General features: G+C 44.7%; 1 protein-coding gene and 1 pseudogene across 8 annotated transcripts; one reads left to right on the top strand and one right to left on the bottom strand.

Annotated features, from left to right (window-relative positions):
- Window positions 1-1,139: 1,139 nt before the first annotated feature.
- On the bottom strand, window positions 1,140-10,546 carry LOC117859086 (uncharacterized). Of its 8 annotated transcripts, none has more exons than XM_072294204.1 (17): window positions 9,010-10,546; window positions 8,230-8,385; window positions 7,288-7,595; window positions 6,216-6,885; window positions 5,963-6,115; window positions 5,526-5,870; window positions 5,138-5,238; window positions 4,994-5,050; window positions 4,824-4,902; window positions 3,928-3,995; window positions 3,669-3,784; window positions 3,517-3,561; window positions 3,335-3,416; window positions 2,103-2,329; window positions 1,852-2,029; window positions 1,666-1,772; window positions 1,140-1,551 (listed from the first exon to the last, which is right to left on the bottom strand). In XM_072294204.1, the coding sequence occupies exons 10-14, from the start codon at window positions 3,974-3,976 to the stop codon at window positions 2,118-2,120; spliced, it is 504 nt and encodes a 167-aa protein (XP_072150305.1). In that variant the 5' UTR covers window positions 3,977-3,995; window positions 4,824-4,902; window positions 4,994-5,050; window positions 5,138-5,238; window positions 5,526-5,870; window positions 5,963-6,115; window positions 6,216-6,885; window positions 7,288-7,595; window positions 8,230-8,385; window positions 9,010-10,546; the 3' UTR covers window positions 1,140-1,551; window positions 1,666-1,772; window positions 1,852-2,029; window positions 2,103-2,117. The 8 variants fall into 8 exon arrangements, with proteins under 8 accessions (XP_072150305.1, XP_072150299.1, XP_072150306.1 ...); XM_072294198.1 differs by having other exon boundaries at window positions 3,880-3,995; window positions 9,010-10,542; XM_072294205.1 differs by lacking the exon at window positions 3,517-3,561.
- LOC117856267 (uncharacterized) lies at window positions 10,181-12,133 on the top strand (annotated as a pseudogene).
- The last annotated feature ends 8,081 nt before the right edge of the window (window positions 12,134-20,214 follow it).

Below are 20,214 nucleotides of genomic sequence, written 5' to 3' on the forward strand. Positions count from 1 at the left end.
CACTTAATATTTTTACTGATGGCACAACTTATCCAATCCTTATATTCTGCAGTTATACCACCTGGGTTCCATGCCTTATTCATTGAAGCTATGGTGAGCATATTTACTAAATGTTCAGAAAGAACAATATGAAAGAATGAAGAGATTACTGAAAGCGAAAGCCAAGTCATAGTGGACCTTGAAGCTGAGTTCTCTAATTTGGCACTAGGCATAATTGGCTTGGGTGTGTTCAATTTTGATTTTGACTCAGTAATTAAGGAATCCCCTGTAATCAAGGTTGTTATAGAATTATATCTGTAGTCCTAATATCTGATGTTTTTTTTCTGCATAGGCTCTGATGTTCCGAGTTGTATTTTTCTGATGTTCCGAGTCCTAATATCTGATGTTTACTGATGGACATGTATTGTTCTGTAAAATAGAGGCCAGGCAGAGAGAGCACATAGTAAAACAGTGGAAGCAAAAATTGTTGCTCCCGCATACCATATCATGCACGTGTAAAAAGTACACTTGGAAAAGAGAATTACTGCTCTCGCATCATATTCTTTCACAACTTGTAAAAAGTACATTTGGAAAAGAGAATTACAGTACTTCTAATATGGGATATCAGAGCGCACGTGTAATTTGTCCAACAATGGAATTTTGAAATTATTTAGTATGTCCGAAATAAAAGTAAAAACTCAAATTTGTAAAGAACATAATTAAAATTATTTATAATCCATGATATGCGAACGACTACATAGAATGTCTGGATTTTGTCGAAAATGAAGACAAAGTAAACGTGTTTGCTAGTGACCTTGTTTATTTATTCCGTCTAATAAACAACAGTCACGAGGATCACATGCGACGCCTGTGTGCTTCTAGACCAGCAGGGAGCTTCTTGATCTCGTTGATTCTGTGATAGAGGCCGTAGAAGGGGAGCTGAGACCTATACTGCCGAACGTTTTCCTGCATTGCGTAGTGAAATGGTAATCAGGACTATTATAGATGGAGTAAAATTTAGAAACATTGAGTGTTGGTAAAAAAGTTTAGGCTTACTGTGAGGATTGGAACATGGAAGGAGTCACCGTTCCATAGCTCCATGAATTTGATGGCAAAGAATCCACAGTCATTGTCGTCCGTATGCATACATACGTCAATGATAGGGCATTTGAATCTAGTAAATTGCTTCATTTCAAATTTTGTTACCAACTGGAACAAGAGATTAAGACGTCGAATAATTCGGTCACCTAGGACTTGGTGGTAATCTATGTGGTCAGCTATTCAACTTTCTATAATCGAATCCGAGCTTTTTTGAGTTGTTCAAGGGTCCCTCTACGCAATTCTTCCAAATTTCGAAGAGTACTTAAGATCCTTTGTTTTCGATTATCTAATAAATCTTTTAATGAAAGTAGATTATCTTGCTATTAAGTTTACAATTTTTATGATCTCTTCCCGAACCAAACATGAAGCTTTCGATTCTTTTGGACTGGAATCAAGTACATCAATACGCTCGTGTATGAAGTTGATGCAGTAGATGCTATAGTGCTCCTCCTCCATAACCAGCAAGAACCACTGAGATGACAGAAGTAAATTTAAGTGAGAAAACTGCAAGTTCATAATCCTCACAGTACGACAGCATTTTTTTAAAGTAAATTCATGAGGTAGTCAAGAGTATATAGTACTTACTAGTTTCACTTTGGTTGGGTCAAGATCTCCAATATCTCGTTGTAAGACAGCTAGTGCCTGATGTGATTCCCACTGCGAGAAATTTTCATCTTCGTATTGACATATTCCTGGATGTGTAATAGAATGGCATTGGAGGGTGTAAAAATTTTTGTTATTGTGTAGTGAATGGCATAGGTAGGCGCTCACCTAAGCTCTTAAGATAGGAAGACCCTGTACCCACCACCATCAGCCATGTGGCATTCATCATAGCTCATGCAGGCAACGAAGTATGACATGAATTGGGTGGAAAGCATCTCGCCATCAAGGAAAGACTGATATATCTGATCCAGTGAATTCTCTCAAGCCGGTGCGAATGAAAATATCACTGGTATGCAAAGAAATATTCATAAGTGTGTGCATGCAGCAGTACCACTTCGAGAGTAGGTTGTAAAAAATACCTTTTGCACTTCATGTCAATGTGGAATTTTTTTCCTCACAGCATGTGCTGTTAACTGTGGAGCTTTTGCTCTTTCTGGATCGCCTTTAAAAGGGGACACACACCTGGGTGGTCGTTTTGAAAGCCGGCGTGGCCTCAGAGCAATGGCTGGACGATGGATGATGTCATCTTGTGTGCAATGCTGTAAAAGAATAGGGCTAAGTGCATCATCTGCGATGATCTCGATTCCTGCAACATAATTTATCTGTCAAGGCTTTGCATGGTAAATTTGCACAAAATAATATATGTATCAAGACTTTACATAATTTATCTGTAAAAACTTGCAGCCTAGTAAGTAAATGTAAGTGATCTAAGCAATAGTATGTCCTCGTAAGTAAATGTAAGTTCGCACATGGTGAATGCAGTGTGAAAATAGTGTACCATATTGTCATCTAATAAATTGTATGGTTAATTGGCAATATAGTGTACCATTCGAAGCTACGGTAACACAAACAACTACAGGTTTGCATTTTTTGACTTGCTGCTTTCCTAGAACAAGCAGCAAAATTCCTGCCCATTTGTTCAGTAACACCAGTAGCGTAGTAAATCCAAACATGTTTGGAAAAGAAAATCTTTTTTTCACTAATATTCTGTCTGTAACATATTTTTTTGCATCAGCATGTTTGTTTCAGTATCGCAGTAATACAAATCTGTTTGGTAATAAATCTTGTCCAGTATAACAGTAGTAGCAGAGTAGAGTAAATTCAAATCATTTGCAGCAATATCTTTTTGTTCAGTAATATTATATTAGTAATTTGTAATCACTGGGGTAAATAGTAAATTAGTGTAAATTTTGTGAAATAGTAAACTACATGATTAGGTTACCACATTTTATTTTGCAGTAATTGAAGTGGTAAATTCACTAGTTTTTAGGAAGTAGTAAATAATAAATGTAATGCATGATTGAGGCACCAGTAAGGAAATGTAGTAGAATGAAGAAGTGTGTTTGCCTACTAAGTGGAAGCCTGGTAATTTACTACAAGAACAATTAATTTATTGTAAGGTTGATGCACAAAAAAAAGATCTACTTTTAAAAAATCCAGGTGTGGGGTGGAGAGTAAAGGTAGTAGATGCATGTACTAGGGAATCCAGGTGTGGGGGTGGCTTGGGCAATAATATTGTGGGTGTCTACAAGTGATGTAAAATAAGTAGCAGGAGAAAAAGATGATGAAAAGATTTGACAAGAATGCATACTGCCATTTGGCGAAGCTGCGACAGAGTCTCCTTTAGCTAGAGCATGAGGTACGATGTGATCAATCGTCACATCTGTGTGAACCTGGATATGAAGAATCAAATATGTGTTTAAAAGATGCCACGATTGATGCTAAAATAGTAGTGTTGTTACTGAACAATGGATTTGAAACTTGAGTACAAACGGGTGAAAGGTCGTCTTCCATTATGTTGTCAAGGTCAACATTGTCCTGAAGGGAGGGGGGTGAGGTATGGTAGATAACAGTTGGGATAGTAAGTGAGTGACTTTTTTTTTTGAGAACCATAAGTGAACATGTAGTCAGGAGTAGTGAATTACGTTGTGATAAGCAATACTATCGTGTAGTGCTTCGAAAGGTGGTAAATCTTGTTCTTCGGTCCTGTTCTGTTGGAACCCTTCGGGAACGCCCTGGTTAAGCTCCTGGTTTTTACCACCTGAAACACAATGAAGAAATAAAGGATAGCATAATTTGTCAGATGCATGCTCTAATTTTTTGGACCTGTCAACGAACAATGGTCATGGGATATACCAGAAGACATATCATTTTCAATTTGGTTATGTTGAATAAGTGTCGCACCAAATACATGTTCAGATCTGACATTCTGTGCACTGTGGCCATCATTCATGTTGACGTCTTGGCTTGCGCTGCATACAGTAAGATAGAATGCAGTGGACATTATTTACTGGTAAATAGATATGTGTCATCTAAGAGATAGTAAATTCTTGTAGGAGTGACGGCTAGCTAGCTTTAAGAAAATGCAGTAGGAGGTGTACTGGTTACTGGTAAATAGTTTTTTTGGTTACTGGTAATAGTGGGATTGAACAGAAATGCACACAAGATATTTTCGACAGGATAAAACGTAACTCAGCAGATGGAAGAAGCACTGAGCAACGCCGGCCTGTTCCGATGGAATATAATGGATCAGCTGGAAATGGTGCATGCAATTACTGTTGTATCAGTGATTATGTCTGAAATTTATTATATCAGTTGGAAATGGAACCCAGACTATTTACTGTATAATTGAGATTCTAGATGACTTACAGTTATTATTGAGGCTATCTAAGAGACTATCTAAGAGAATATGTCAAGACTATTTACTGGTAAATCTAAGAGATAGTAAAATCTTCCAGACTATTTACTGTATAGCAGACATTGTAGATGACTTACAGTAACATTGTAGATGCCTTCCAGACTATCTAAGAGACTATGTCAAAACTTGCAGACTAGGAGTAGTAAAAAGTTATAGTAACTTTACTGTATGATTGAGGCAATTGTATTAAAATGGAGGAGAATTGAGTAGTGAGGTTGCGTAGTAAAATGCAGAAGTAACTATTGAAGTGGTAAGGTCACTGTTTTTTTAGGGAGTAGTAAAATTCTATAGTAATTTTACTGTTTGATTGAGCCTGGTAATTTACTACAAGAACGAGTAATTTAAAGTAAGATTGATGTATCATTCGGAAAACGACACTTACTATCTGGAGAGGCTGTGGCAGTGTTTCCTTTGGCCACAATAGGAGGCACAACATGATCAATCGTCACATCTTCGTGAAGCTGCATATGAATAATCAAATGTGTGTGTAAGAGGGCCCACAGCTGGTAGTAAAAAAAAGTAGTGATTTGTACTGAAAGTAGCATTTGTAACTTGAGTGCAGACGGGTGAAAGTTCGACATCCATTTCGTTTTGAAGGTTAGCATTTTCCTGAGGGGGATGGGATGAGTTACAAGGTCAGCATTTTGGCAGATAAATGTTGGGGTGGTTATCGAGTAGTCAGGTTTAGTGAATTACATAGGGCAATGTGTTGGATGTTGGTAAAACTTGTTCTTGAGTCCTGTTTTGTTGCAATTCAACACGTGCACGCTAGTGAATCTCATGGTTTGTGTGAGCACCTGAAAAAAAAGTAAATATATGAGGAATAACATAAATTCTATGCATGTTTAATATTTTCGATCTGACAACAAACAACAGTCGTGGGAAGTACCAGAAGACATATCAGTCTCCATTGTTTCAGATTGAATATTTGGCACATCAGATGCATGTTCAAATCCTAAATTATGCGCTCTATTGTGGCCATTGTACATGTCAATGTCATCAGCTTGAGTTGCATACATGAAGTAATGGAGTATGAAAACTTAAAAAAAATGGTATTGCTGTGGGGCAGTATTCATGTCACTACCTATATCAGAAACGTGGGGCTGACCATGATGTTCTTCAGTATTGTTGCCATGCACCTTGTCATTCAAAATTGTTCGAAGAGTGAATGACTGCCTCATGTGCATCCCGTAGCATCTGTTGCCCAATGTTCATATAGCTCAATGCTTTCTTAGCTTTGGCATCAAAATTTGCCAATGCCACCATTGCCTGCATCTTCCTGGATCTGCTACCAATCTGGTCAACTAATTCATGCAATTCTGCTTGCATGCTGGGGAAATGTGTTGACAACGGTTCAATGGGTGCTGGGACATTTGTAGATGGGTGCTGAGTCACATGGTAGCAAGTATATATTGATGTTGTTCCTAAGCTGCACAGAGCAAATGAAATAGGGGAAGCATTAAGACAGGTCAGAAATGCCAGAGAATAATTAACATAATAATAGTGACCAAGCATCAATACCAGTAACAGCCCAAATGTAGACTTCCCTTGTTGGTTTTTGGTCCTATCGGCACTAATTAATTTTTTTATCACATTTTGATCAAAGTACTTTGCACGAGGAGTCCTGGTATGCACAATCTGGTCTTTGCATTGTAGGTTGTCCAAATACAGTATCTGCAAAGAATATTCAACAGCATAGGCAAATCGTTGCGCACCAACAATTTTTAGTAATTAATTTACTCAAGTCATGTAGATGAAAGAAATGTATACTCACAATCAGTAATATTGAACATCTTGATAGTGATTTATTCGCTTTGTCCACCTGCCAAGTGACTGCAGCATCTCGTAGGTCATTCACAACTGCCTTGCACCAGTTAAAACCCGACAAGCGAGATAGGTCCCTGGTAAGGTAAACATCCTTGCATCTGATGTTATTATCAGTGCTTGGGAAAAACAGTTTGCTGCAAGCAATGATAAAGAAAAAATCTTATAGCCATATCATTATCAATGAGGCCAGTCCCAGCTCATGATCATCCTTCAATATCTTCTGGAGATGACTAATGTGGAGGTCCTAGGATTCTTGTAGACCCACTGATGTCTTGAAAGCAGACAATGCCTCGGATGCTTGCGTGTGTATGCAACTGTAGAATTTCACCTCTGTCCGCTAAGTCAAGCACTTGCTTGACGGCAAATGGGGTGACATGGATTGCCTTGTCTTTGGTAACATTGATTACCATAGTTTTGAGGTCTAGCCTATAGAACATGAACTTTAATAGTTCTCTGCTCTCTAACCTCTCCGCTGAAATACTCAGGAGGCCACCAAAACCCATATCCATGATTCTCCTGCGCTGCAGTAAGGTTAGGTGTTCGACAAACGAGTTGAATGTTGATGGGGCACACTGAACAGTAAGTGCATGAGCATACTTGACTGGATTATTGGCAGGCTGCAAGATGAATTTAGTAAAAAGGGTCACATACTATAAAGAGCAACAGGATTGGAAATTTTTGTTTCATGCAACTTGGTAAATCAATCACAACGATAGAACATTTAGCGATTTTTTAACCACTGTGCAGAGTCAATGAAGTTTGATTTTGGTAAATTTACCACACGAAGGAAAATTCACCTATTCACGTAATAGGAAAAATGGATTACTATTGCAGTAAAGGAATTACTACTGTGTCGTAAATGGTAAATTCACATACGGTAAATTCACATATGCACCTGAAAGGGAAAATGAATTACTAGTACGATTTGCTGAGATTGGCATACACACCTAACAAAAAAAAAATAAATCTATTGTGCCTTGGAAGTTGCATTGATGCACTGTTTCTTCGCAACTGGTTACCTCGGTGGGGGTTCCATGAAGGCATCATCATCGTCATTATCATCGCTCTGAGGGAGATCCTTGGCACGGCTTGATTCGGTGTGCAACTGCTGCCCACTTCCGGATGGTGATTTGCTGTTGTTGTTTGCAAGATTTGAATCTTGGCCACCAGGTCGTTGAGGGGGTGCTGATGATTGTGGCTGTGCATCAGCTCCTGCAACTGGCTGTGCATCAGCTGCCTCGGTGATCGCGCTAATATCAAAGGTCCATTCGCCTTGTGTGGTGCGGAACCCAAAAGATTTTAATCTGTCCTGAATTTTCTTCAGCTCCTGTTTTTAAAAGGAAGAGATTATTATTCATGAAACAACGTAACATGGATATTTGCACAACATAATGTATCTCTGTCAAAACTACAGTAAGACAAACACCCTTTTGATGGAACTTCCAGACTAAATCCAGGTAAATGAATGTAAGTTATCTAAGAAATATTAAAACCTTTTGATGGAACTTCCAGACTATATCCAGGTAAATGAATGTAAGTTATCTAAGAAATATTAAAATATATGGTTAGCTTACCACATGATATATGCAATGAGAAAACATAAAGTAATCCGTTGAAGTAGTAAAGCCATGAATTTTAAGAAGTTGTAAATTGTACAGTTAATTTGTAACATAGCGTACCATTGAAAAGTACAGTAACACAAACAACTATTGACGGAACTTTCGTACTATAACCTGGTTAATTTTTAGTGAATTTACATCAGTAAAAAATGCAAAGAGAATCAAGTACTATGGAACCTGATAATTTACTACAATATGAATTAGATTACTGTAACAATGATGCATCTGCAACACAGGTTAGAAGGCACCAGTAAAAAAAAGTGCAAAAGAGAATTAATTATTAAGCAACCAAGTAGCATCAGTACTAATGGAATTAGGGAGGGAGAATTGCGTGCTGCTTACCTTAGCGTGTCTCCACTGGCTTGGATTAGGATGGGCGGGTCACCCAAACACAAATAATTTCCACCAAGAATGCACACACCAATGGCACAGGTTGTCGAGGGGGGGCTAATTAAACTCCGGGGATGCGATTGGATGAACCTGAACCTTGAGTAAAATCTGAAATGTCAAAAAGAGTGGAGAGATTACTAGAATCAGTGCTTTATGCCATATCATAAAACCAATATCACAATCTTTCAATCATCCCACCACCCAACACTGTTGGTCCACCGATAACCAAAAGCCGCTACATTTTTTTCCAATGTGCTACAGAACCACTACATCACTTGATCATTTAACTGAATTTGCTCATTTGACCTGAAACAAATATTTACACCATGTGGCCGTATGATCTCAAGCCACTGAGCAAAATTCCTTACTCAGCACAGGACACAACCATCAAAATCCACTTTAAAGTGACTACGGCCCAAGGGATTCCACAGCAACGATGTTATGATTTTTTTTAGAACACATACAAGTTTCTATTCAGAGTCCCCAACATTCAGTTAGTAGAATTTATAGACAGTCCCCAACATTCAGTTTCTATTCAGAGTCCCCAAGAGAATCGAGTACTATGGAACCTGATAATTTACTACAATAAAAATTAGTTTACTGTAACAATGATGCATCTGCAACACAGGTCAGAAGGCACCAGTAAAAAAATTGCAAATAGAATTAAGTACTCTGCAACCAAGGAGCATCAGTACTAATGGAATGAGGGAGGGGGAATTGCATGATGCTTACCTCAGCGTTGGAGCATTTGCAACCAAGGAGCATCAGTCTCCCGCAGCCTTGGGATGGGCTGGTCACCCAAACACAAAGAATTTCCTCGAGGCGGGGCTAATTAAACTCCGGGATGCGATTGGAACAGCCCAGCGTCGTCGCCGGTGGAGGATTTAGGCGCCTCCAGCAGCAGCGATTCGATTTTCTTGTGGAGAGTGAAGGTGGCGGGCGGAATCAGGTTTTTGTGCCGTGACGTCGAGGGACGATTGAATAACCTGCGGCAATCAGGGGATCTCTTCCAGCGATGCCAGGGCGGCAGCACCTCCGGAGGATTGCGCATCCGCTTCCCGCCTGGCGATTGAGGGGGTGTTTGGGAGCTAAAATTTGGTCCGTGTCACATCGGATATTCGGATGCTAATTAGGAGGATTAAACATGAGCTAATTACAAAACTAATTGCAGAACCCCTAGGCTAAATCGCGATACGAATCTATTAAGCCTAATTAATCCATCATTAGCGAATGTTTACTGTACCATCATATTGTCAAATCATAGACTAATTAGGCTTAATAGATTCATCTTGTAATTTAGCCTAGGGGTTGTGAAATTGGTTTTGTCATTAGTCTATGTTTAATACTCCTAATTAGTATCCAAACATTCGATGTGACAAGGGCTAAAATTTAGCCCGGGGATCCAAACACCCCTGAAACATGGCAACAGGGAAGCCGGAGAAATTTGGAGGATCGGGAGAAATCATGGCGATGACAGGGAAGCGTGGCGACAGGATGACGAGAGGATTGCGCATCCGCTTCTAGCTGCCCTGTCGCTCGGGCTGAGAGCCGCTGAGCTGAGCCGCGCACGCTCGAGCCGCTACGGACCCGTTTGGGATTAGCGGGGGGCTCCGGATTGAACGGATCGGATGGAGAATTGGGCCTGGCCACAGATTAGTTATTCTGTGGCCAACTTTAAATAAACACACACAGATATATCTTTACTTATTATTAAAGCAAGTAACGCCTCTGTCCGGATTTTCGTACGTCGTGGCCATTTTGCAAAAAAAACCCTGATGTTTTGTGTAATCAACCCGCAGTCCATTGAAGGTAGGAAGAGGAGGGGCTGCCGGCTGTCCACGCACCCCCGCCGTTGCCGCCGTCGCTGCCGCGTGCGCTCGCACGCGGTCTCCCACCCTCGGGCATGCCGCTCACCGCCGTCGGTGCTGCATCCGACCCCACCACCGCCGGCTCCCGCGGACACAGTAAAACCTTCTCCCTACTCCCCATCCATGGCACCGCGGTCGAAGCGGAGGCGACATCTCGCCGCCAATCTGGGCGCCGCCGGCGTTGACCCCGTCCAATTCGGCCCGGACTTGTTCGGCGGGGGCGCGGGGCGCGGGGAGGACCGGGGCGCGTAGGGAGGCGTGCGGCCAGGAGGAGCGGCGGCCCGCCCGGCCGCCGCCGCCGACGCTGCGGCGGGGTCAGGCTCCGCCGCCTCCGACGGCGGGGCGGGCGACGTCCGCTACAGCCGCCGCCGCCGCCGCCGCAACTCCCCGTCCCCGATCCCCTCCCGCTCGCCGTCCCGGTCCCGATCCCGATCCCGCTCCAAGACCCCTCCCCCCAACCTCCGCCCCAACGCCGCCGCGCTCTCCTCCACCCCCACCTCCGCGGGGGCCGACTTTGCGGCCGCATCCGACTCCGATGCCGATGCAGGCGGCGGCCGCGGCCGCGTCTCGTCCCCTAGGCGCAGGGACCGCAAGGGTGCCCCCCGCGACCGCCTCGACTCCGATGCGGACGCCGACGCTAGCGCCGGCGGCCGCGCCCCATCCCCGAGGCGCCGCCGCAAGCGCTCCCCCAGCTTCCACTCCGACTCGGACGCCGACGCCGGCGGCCGCGTGCCGTCCCCGAGGCGCAACCGCGAGCGCACCCCCCCGCCTCCACTCCGACTCCGACTCCGACAACTCCGCGGCGGCCACCGGCTCCGAGGACGACGGCGCCGGCGCGGGCGACGCCTCGTCGTTGCCCCGCGCGCGTCGTTCCTCCCGCATCGAGACCTCCAACATCAAGCCCGTCAGCACGCGCCCGATGGAGGCGCCCCGCCGCGCCCCCGCCGGGTCCTCCCAGCGCCGCTCCAAGCGCCGCCACAGCTCCCCGGGGCGGGCCTCCCCGGAGCATCAGAAGCGCCCTCCCCGGGTTTGGAGCCCTGAAGACGAGATCACCATACTGAGTGCCCTCGTTGAGTACCGTGCCAAGAAAGGCCAGCTCCCGGCGTCGATTCAGGACACAGGCAAGGTACACAGCCAGATTAGTGGTCAGCTCACTGCTAATGCGTCCACTACCCAGCTTAGTGATAAGGTTAGGCGCCTGAAGCATAAGTACAAGTTGCTGTTCACCCGTGCAAGGAATGGACGGGATCCTGACTTGCCAACGCAGCATGAGCGTGATGTCTATGAACTTAGCAAGAAAGTATGGGGATTTAAGAGTGGTGATATCTTAGGAGGATCTCATGCATATGAGGATACTGGAGATGCGGAGAGCAATGAGGAGCAGGAGATTGAAGAGAGTGATGATGCTATGGAGAATGGGTGGGAGCACCATGAACGGCCGGGCAAGAAACCAAAGGCATTTAGATTTGAAAATGGCAATGGCAATGCACTTGCGGCTGTGGGTAGGGCTAGCCATGGCAATGGTAGTGGGAGAGATGATGCTGAGAAGGGAAAACAAATGTACCCTTACCTGTGGGAGGCTGTTGCGGAGCTATCGAAGGAGCACCCGAGTGGACCAATATTCAGAAAGGCATTTGGTGTACTTGAGAAGTCAAAGGCACAAGCTATGGAGGAGAAGCTGCGGAAGTTCAGAATGTCAGAGATAAGGCAGCAGCTGCATCGGATGGACCTGATGAAGGTGACAATGCGGATGGTGCTTGATGCACTGGAGGGTTCATACTGATTAGGTTGAATTTGACGAACTGCTGGATTCTGGAATCTGTGGTTCGGTGAGTATGTTGCTCAAAAAGGGGGACCTAAGTCTTCCAGTTGCCTAGAATAGTCTTGGTCTAATGTTATGGATATATGGTTCGTTGTTCTACTTTTGTGGCGAAGGATATGATGTCCTTGATCCCAACTAAACCTAGATCAAGGAGTTATGAACGCTACTTGTTATCCACCCAAAAAGTTTATGCTTTATGTGCTTAGGTGCTAACTTATGCCTATTTGTCATGTTGCTGCTGCTATGTTTCTGTTTAATGTTAATTACATCTTTGGCTATATTCGTTTCAGTTTTCCCGTTTCAACTGCATCTGTGCATATGAATGTCATTGCATTTCATCGAGGTTGAATCTAGCTTGACATTAGCCAAAATTTTGCGACCCAGTGAACTGAACAATTACAAGCTTGTTGCTTGTTAGGTTCTTCCAACCGGAGGAAGTAAATCGGTGTCCGCTGAAATGATATATGTTGGATTGGTCAGGACTCAAGTGTAGTTATATTTACCCTTGATGTCTGTCATGTCACTCCCCTGCACTTATGGTTTGCTAGATTTGACTTACAGAATCTGAAAAGGCTTTTTCAAGTTTTTATATAGAATACTTTGGAAATCGTCTCACTGTACTGTTATAGGATGAACCTATAGTGGTCAATCGCCCTTTTGTAAGCGATGTGACCATTAAGTGCTTGGAATTGGAGAATGTAGAAATCTCGATACCTGGAAAGACCGGCGCGTGCCGCTCTAAATAATCTTTCTCTGCCCGGATTTTCGTACGTCGTGGTCATTTTGCAAAAAAAACCCTTGATATTTTATGTAATCAACCCGCAGTCCATTATTATGAATAGTCTGGGTGTCGGATTGAAAAAGGAGGAAAGAGAGGGGTTTAAAGGGAAAGTTCTTCTCTAAATTACGCCGCCCAACGACACGCACGCTCCCTCAAGTCTCTCTGCCCGTCGCCTCCATCCACGCGCGAGCCGCTTCCTCCACCGCCCCTCCTCTCGCTAGACACCGAATCGGAGCTTGGGATCCGTCGATTTGAAGTGGCAGTACTCGTGCGGAGGAGCATCGACGGTTGAGCTGGATCTGTACATGGGAGTCCCGCAGGGGCCAGTGGCCTCTCCCGTGACGATTCGACCGGCGGAGGTCGAAATCGAGCCGGTGGCCGGTGTGCTGGACCGCAGCGAGGCTCTCGAGCCGCCGATTTGGGGGTGGCGCAGCTCATCTTGGCTGGATTCGGCCGGGCATGGGGGCTGCGCAAGATCCGGCGAGGAAGGTCCGAGCGTGGGGCGACAGGGCTTGAGCGGCGGCATGGCGCAGGGAGTGCAGGGGCGCAGCTCCCCCAGCTCGCAGCGGCGGCGTGGATCTGCCGGTGCTGCCCGCAGCACCGGCGGGGAACCCGACGGGCGGTGGCGGCAGAGCTCTGGGCGGCCGCGGCACCGGCGGGGGAGCACGACAGGCTGTGGTGGCAGATCTCCAGGTGGAGCTCGAGGGCGGTGGAGTTTCGGGGGGGAGCTCGAGGGCCGGTGAATCGAGGTCCGGGCGGAGCTGGAGGGGTGGCGGCGGAGCTCGAGGAGCGGGGGCAAGCGAGCTTGAGCTGCTGCTGTAATCTCTACCGTCTTTTTTATTTGCTCGTGGGCTATGCTTCAAGTGCGGGGAACTACCCTGTATGCGGTCCATGTACCCTCGCCTATGAAATGGATAACCCTTGCAGCCATAGCAGCAGGATTTTCAGGGCTTCTGTCATTATCTCATTGGATTGCCCACTTCTGGTACTTCCAACTGCTCCTCGGATCTGCTGCGTCCATGAGTCATTCAAAACTTTTATTTATTTAATATAAATCCAGATTTCAAAAGAAAACAAGCGTAAGAAAAGTAAACCAACCAATATCGCTAATGTACTACTATTGGTGTCACCACTTATACCTCTGCGTCTTGTTGACTCTGACATACACCTACATTGTATATGTGGACCATAAATTATATATTATAAATAGTTCATGTGGAGTATAAAATATAATTTATCATCTGAGTTTTGTACATATTTATTGAGTTACCGTTGTGCCATAATTTTCTTTCTCCCGTTGCAACGCACGGGCATATTTGCTAGTATATAATAAAAGCAATCAACATATATATATATATATATATATATATATTGATTGTTTTTATTAATTTCTCATACGCTGTCATATATAGGCTTGTATGTACATACAAATATGTTCTCAGTTCAGACACTAAATAACAGGCATCACTAGCATCATGGTTGGGTTGCAGGTTTTGAACATGGATGTCACAGATGGACTCCATGTTGGAGCTCCATGTTTTTATCTCTTGCCCTTTTAAACTTGCTATTCTTTTAATTCCGAGAAACACCTAATATTGAATTTTTTGCTGTTTGCAATAACAATTCCAATATATGGCTTCATCCTGCAATCATTAGAAATCTTATAGGTAATATAAAAGTATAACACCCCATTTGGATGTACATATTAAAGCTTAGGAATTGGAATTGATATTGGGTACACTCAATATCTTAGTTTGGATGTTTATGGAATTGGAGTCGGAAAACTCCTTCCAATACCAAGCGGCATTGGGTGTATTCACTACGGGAAACAGTAAGTTTGCCGAGTGCCACAGGCACTCGGCGAAGGCCCAAAAACACTCGGCAAAGCGTTTGCCGAGTGTAACACTCGGCGAACAAGACTCGGCGAACTTTCCCTCGGCAAACAGTGGATTTGCCGAGTGTCAAATATCGGGTACTCGGCAAAGGCTTTGCCAAGTGTTGAAAAACACTTGGCAAAACTATACACTCGGCAAAAAGGCGTTGACGGACTGTCAAGGTAACGGATTTTTTGCCGAGTGGCAAACGGAAGAACACTCGGCAAATGTTTACGTGTTGCCAAGTGCCTCCTTCCCGACACTCAGCGAAGATTCAAATGTTGCCGAGTGCCGTCTTCCAAACACTCGGCGAAGATTTATACGTTGCCGAGTGTCGTACTCGTGGCACTCGGCAAAGAAGACGCTTCCGCCAGCATTTTATGGCTCTTTTGCCGAGTGTCGATTGCGTGGCACTCGGCAAACAAGATGCTTCCGCTAGCATTTTATGGCGCCTTTACCGAGTGTCGATTGTGTGGCACTCGGCAAACTAGTACCAGAATAATAGAAATTGGCATGTTTGCCGAGTGCTAACACTCGGCAAAGTGTCCTTCTTCACCCTATTTTACAGATTCGTTACATATAAAGTACCCCTCTCAAATAACAACCACAGAAGCATCACAGGCATATAAATTGCATCACAGATTGCATCACAAGCATACAAATAACATTCACAAGTACATATAGGTTCTAGTCTAAACAAGTAATTCACAAGTTTGCTTAACACACTAGCCATTCAAACAAGTCACTGAGGAGGATGTGTAGGTGGCCACTGCCCCCAAGATGATTCTGCATTGGATGCCGGCTATTTATTCTACACAAAGATAAAGAGATTGCATTAGTCACTTTTCTAGTGTAAGTTTGTAGTGCCTGTAGTTTCTAGATTGATTGTAAGGTTGACAAGTGACTCACAGGAGGTGGAGGTGGTGGGAATAGGTTCAGTGGCATAGGTGGTGGAGTTTCACCTAAACTCTGAAAAACACTCTGCATGTATTCGAACATGGACTCTGTCCTCTGCCTTTCTATCAGTCAATCCGCCTCGATCCTCGCCTCTAGTTCCTCTCGTCGCTTCCGTTCTACTTCCACCTGGGCCTACAATATTTCATCCCAATATCTTATTACAAAGCAAAAGGTACGTAAAAATCAACGAAAAATGAAACAAATAGAAATAACCTGCAGAGCCTGCATCTATAACTGTGCAGTGGTCGGCCGTGCCTATATCGCAGGGCTCGAGTCTGTGCTCCTTGCTCGGATTTAGGAGAGACTGGGAGTACTAGCAATGTCGATCACACTATCTCCAATCCAATACCGGCCATGCTTCTTGCCTCCTCCCACCCTCATCACAATTTCTGCATCAATATCCTGGGAGCTCGGATCGAACTCTGACCCATGAACCTCCCTTGCCATTGATGTGTACTCGGTGACGCGGTTGTGGATGCTTGGATGGTTGTACGCCTCGGGCGGGTCCTCCGAGTTGAAGTCGATGTCGGCCGTCGTCGCCTTGCCCTTTTTGGACATAACACATACCTTGAACCGGGAGCACTCCTGGCCATCATGTGATGACGTCTGCGACAAAAATGCAAAAGGATTAGAAATTATGCAGCATTGAGTGTGAGAATAAAGAAATGAATTCGCATACCTATTTTTCCTTGTATTCATCAAGGCTCAGGCTGCCTTGATGGTGTGATGCATATGGCATATGCAGACACCGCTCCCGGCAAGCAAGGTGGTTCTCCAACCACCCGGGCTGCAACCACACGTCCACCATTTGTTCCCAGCACCGGGTATAGGCTCAGTACCACCACGGAGGCACCTACATCATCAAGTGTGTGACATATAACAAAAGAAATTAAGCGTAATTAATCTTAGAAATAGTAAGTATTAACGTTCTGTATTTACCGCCATGAATTCTTCCTTGGTCAGGTTCATTATCCTTGCCTCTTCTTTTTTGACCTTCATCCTTCTGAATTCAGCATAGAAGTCGATGATGGCCTGAACCCGCACCTCGTAGTGCATGTCCTTGACGAGCTTCTTGGTGGCTTGTTCAGTGACGGAGGCCGCCCTAGCCTCGAATCCCTCCTAGCATCTATAGAAGTCCTGCGTATAGACACGTTGCATACAGTTATTATTTCAAGAATGTCCAGTGAAGCTGAAGTATTAACCAATGTAGTGCTGCGAATACTTACCCACAGCTCGACCTTTACCCGCTCCGCCTTGTTGGCGAATGTCCTGTGGTCACGATCACCGACGTCGGCGGCGGCGACATAGTGGTCCCACGTGTAGGCCGGCTCCTCCTGTCCGGCGAAGACCACTAGACCAAGGAAGTGTAGCCTACACAAAAGACCAAGGAGGCCGTTGACCTTGCGGTTGTGGCCACCCCCACTGAGCTTAATCCAACTCCTGCACAAGTGATTAATATAAATTATTAGCCTCTATTGTAATTTTCAACATATCAAAAGTACTGAGAATATGTAAAGGAACTTACTTTGCCCCAGTGGGTTGAATCAGTGGGCGTCTATGAAGAGGGATCGGTCGCCTCGGGAGGGATGAGGGACCTCGCAACCAGATCTTGGACTATGAATCCCATGCCTCCTCCCCTTCCTCCCTCTCCTGCTCTTGCTCCTGCTCCTGCTCCTCCTGTACCTCCGCCTCATCACTAGAGGTGTGTGCGGAAGGTATCTCATCCTCCTCAGACGACCGGGGCGAAGGTATCTCATCTCATGGTAAGACAGATGATTGCCAAATTTCGACTAACCCAAGATTAGGGGCCCGTCTCACGACTGATGGATCAAACCAATGGCATTTGAATATGACTGGATTAAGAACTTTGCAACCATGAAAAGTTAGTTCGTATATTTCTTCAATTCTTCCGTAGTACTCGACACCATCAAAGCCTGGCGTAAAAACTCCGGTATTTGTGGTCCTTCGATTGGGCCGACTCTGCTCATGGCTTGTTGTGTGAAAGCGATATCCATTGACGTCATAACCGGTAAACGATCTGACCCTATAGGCACCGCCATCGGCAACCTGTCTCAACTCGACATTCATAGACGCATTGGTTTGGCACTGCAAGTTGAAGTAGGGTGGTTCGTTATATTATTCGCATGTACGAGCAACTTGTAATATCAAACTAAGTACGAGCTAAATTGGAATGTACCTTATGTTTGAACCAAGAAATGAAATCGGACATTCCATTTCCCGCACCCTCTCTGAGAAGAGTCTCCACTTCATGCGGGGTAGGTTCCCTTGAATTATGCCAGAAGTGACGATGGAACTCCTTGTACCAACGAGAAACATGCGAGTTGGACATAGAATAGTGACTAATTGAGAACAAACAAGTTTGTTGAGAACTTACAGTATGTACGGCTCCACCTCGAATAGGTTGGTCAATACATACAACATGATAGTGCGCCACTCTTCATGTTTCAAGGTGTTCTGTGTCGCACCACTTGCACTTCCGAGTTGTCCTCAAAAAAGGCTAAGGCTTGATTCAGCTTCGTTGTCATTGTAACGAGGGGGTGGATTATGCACGCTAGGAAGGTTGTCAGCATAATATTTTATTGTGAAGTTTGACACCTCCTTCAAAATGTATGCCTCTGCAATGGATGCTTCAAATTTGCATTTATTTTTACATTTAGTTCGAAGAACCTTTTGACATCTCTCAATTGAATAGCACCAACGGCCCTGCACAAGCCCCCCCATTCGTGCTTCATACGGGAGGTGCAGAATCATATGCTGCATCGGATTGAAGAAGCCAGGTGGAAAGATCTTCTCCAACTTACAAAGCAACACAGGTGCCATTCTTTCCATTTCTGCAACCACGGTCCAAGATAACTCCTTGGCACAAAGCTGGTGGAAGAAATTGCTCAACTCCGCTAGCACCTGCCAAACATACTCAGGGACATAGTCTCGAACCATCATCGAAAGTAGGCGCTCAAGCCATATGTGGTAATCATGACTTTTGATCCCGTTGATTCGCATAGTAGCTAAGTTCACTCCCCTCTTCCGATTCGCTGCATACCCATCAGGGAACATTAACATTTGGAACCATTCTATTACCTCCCTGCTTTGGGCTCTCGTCAGGATGAAATCGGCCTTAGGCTTTCTCCACGACTTGCCGGCTCTGGGAGGTGCCATGTCTAGCTTTGGTCTGTTGCATAACCTTGCTTGATCCACTCTAGCCTTAACATTATCCTTTGTCTTGTTAGGAATGTCCATGATTGTACCAAAAATTGCCTCGGCGATATTTTTTTCAGTGTGCATTACATCAATGTTATGTGGTAGAAGAAGGTCATCAAAATAGGGGAGGTTCCACAAACAAGAATTCTGAGTCCAAGCATGTTGCTCGCCACATCCCACAAAACCACCTTCATGATTATTGACCTCAAGAGCATCTAACTGAGCACAAACTGCGGCTAAGGTCATCATCTGCGGTGCGGGGTTGTTAACTACGACATCTTTTGTAAAGTTTTTAATGTCTCGTCTGAATGGATGGTCAGGAGGGAGGAATTGTCGATGTTTGTCAAACGAAGAATACTTTCCACCCTTCGTCAACCAAATGAACTTCAAAGAAGCCTTGCATACTGGGCATGGAAACTTCCCGTGAACACACCAGCCACAGAAAATACCATATGTCGACAAGTCATGCAGGGAGTACTGGTACCAAACATGCATCTTGAAGTTTGTCCTTGTAGCTCAATTGTATGTCCATACCCCTTCCTTCCATGCACGGACCAAATCATCAATCAGAGGCTCCATGTACACACTCATATTATTCCCCGGGTGTTCTGGAATTATCAATGATAAAAATATGTTCTGTCGTTGAAAGAGGACACCAGGGGAGAGATTGAGGGGATAACGAACATGGGCCAACAGATGTACAGGGCAGCCGCCATTCCATAAGGATTGAACCCATCTGTTGCCAGCACAACACGTACATTATGGTCCTCTAGAGCTTTCTCATGATAAATCGCATCAAACTTTGTCCAAGCTTCACCATCGGATGGGTGTACCAGCTTCTCAGCATTGTATCGAGGTCGATTTTTGTGCTATGTCATCTGTTTCGCGGATTCTTCACTCATGTAAAGCCGTTGGATCCTCGGTAAACCCTTCTGTTGCTAGCACAACACGTACATTACAAGCCTCTAGAGCTTTCTCATGATAAATTGCATCAAACTTTGTCCAGGTTTCACCATCGGATGGGTGTACCAACTTCTCAGCATCGTATCGATGTCCGTTTTTGTGCCATGTCATCTGTTTGGCGGATTCTTCACTCATGTAAAGTCATTGGATCCTCGGTATGAAGGGAAGGTACCGTAGGATCTTCACAGGGATTGCAAGCTGCTTCTTCTGACCATCACCAGAGTCTACCTCTAGGAACCAAGACGATTCCCACTTTAGACAGTACTTTGCTTCCGCATACTCTTTCCTAAATAAGATGCATCCCTTCGGGCAAGCATGTATTTGCTCGTATGGCATCTTAAGTGCACGAAGAAGTTTTTGTGCATCGTACATGGTCTTTGGCAAGATGTGACCCTCCGGGAGCAGGCTCCCAAAAACTGTCAACATAATATCGAAGGCGTCTCAACTCAAGCT

Source organism: Setaria viridis, chromosome 5, assembly GCF_005286985.2.
Source record: "Setaria viridis chromosome 5, Setaria_viridis_v4.0, whole genome shotgun sequence".
In the NCBI taxonomy this organism is placed as follows: Eukaryota; Viridiplantae; Streptophyta; class Magnoliopsida; order Poales; family Poaceae; genus Setaria; species Setaria viridis.

Bases quoted from the DNA above. Each gene is read 5' to 3' on its own strand.
- LOC117859086 (XM_072294200.1), bottom strand. From the start codon at position 3,976: ATGAATGATGGCCACAGTGCACAGAATGTCAGATCTGAACATGTATTT. The intron at 3,417-3,516 runs GTTTGTACTCAA...CTTCATATCCAG, and splicing joins TGGAAGACGACCTTTCACCC to GTTCACACAGATGTGACGAT. The intron at 2,330-3,334 runs GTATGCATTCTT...ATTATGTTGCAG, and splicing joins CGCAGCTTCGCCAAATGGCA to GAATCGAGATCATCGCAGAT.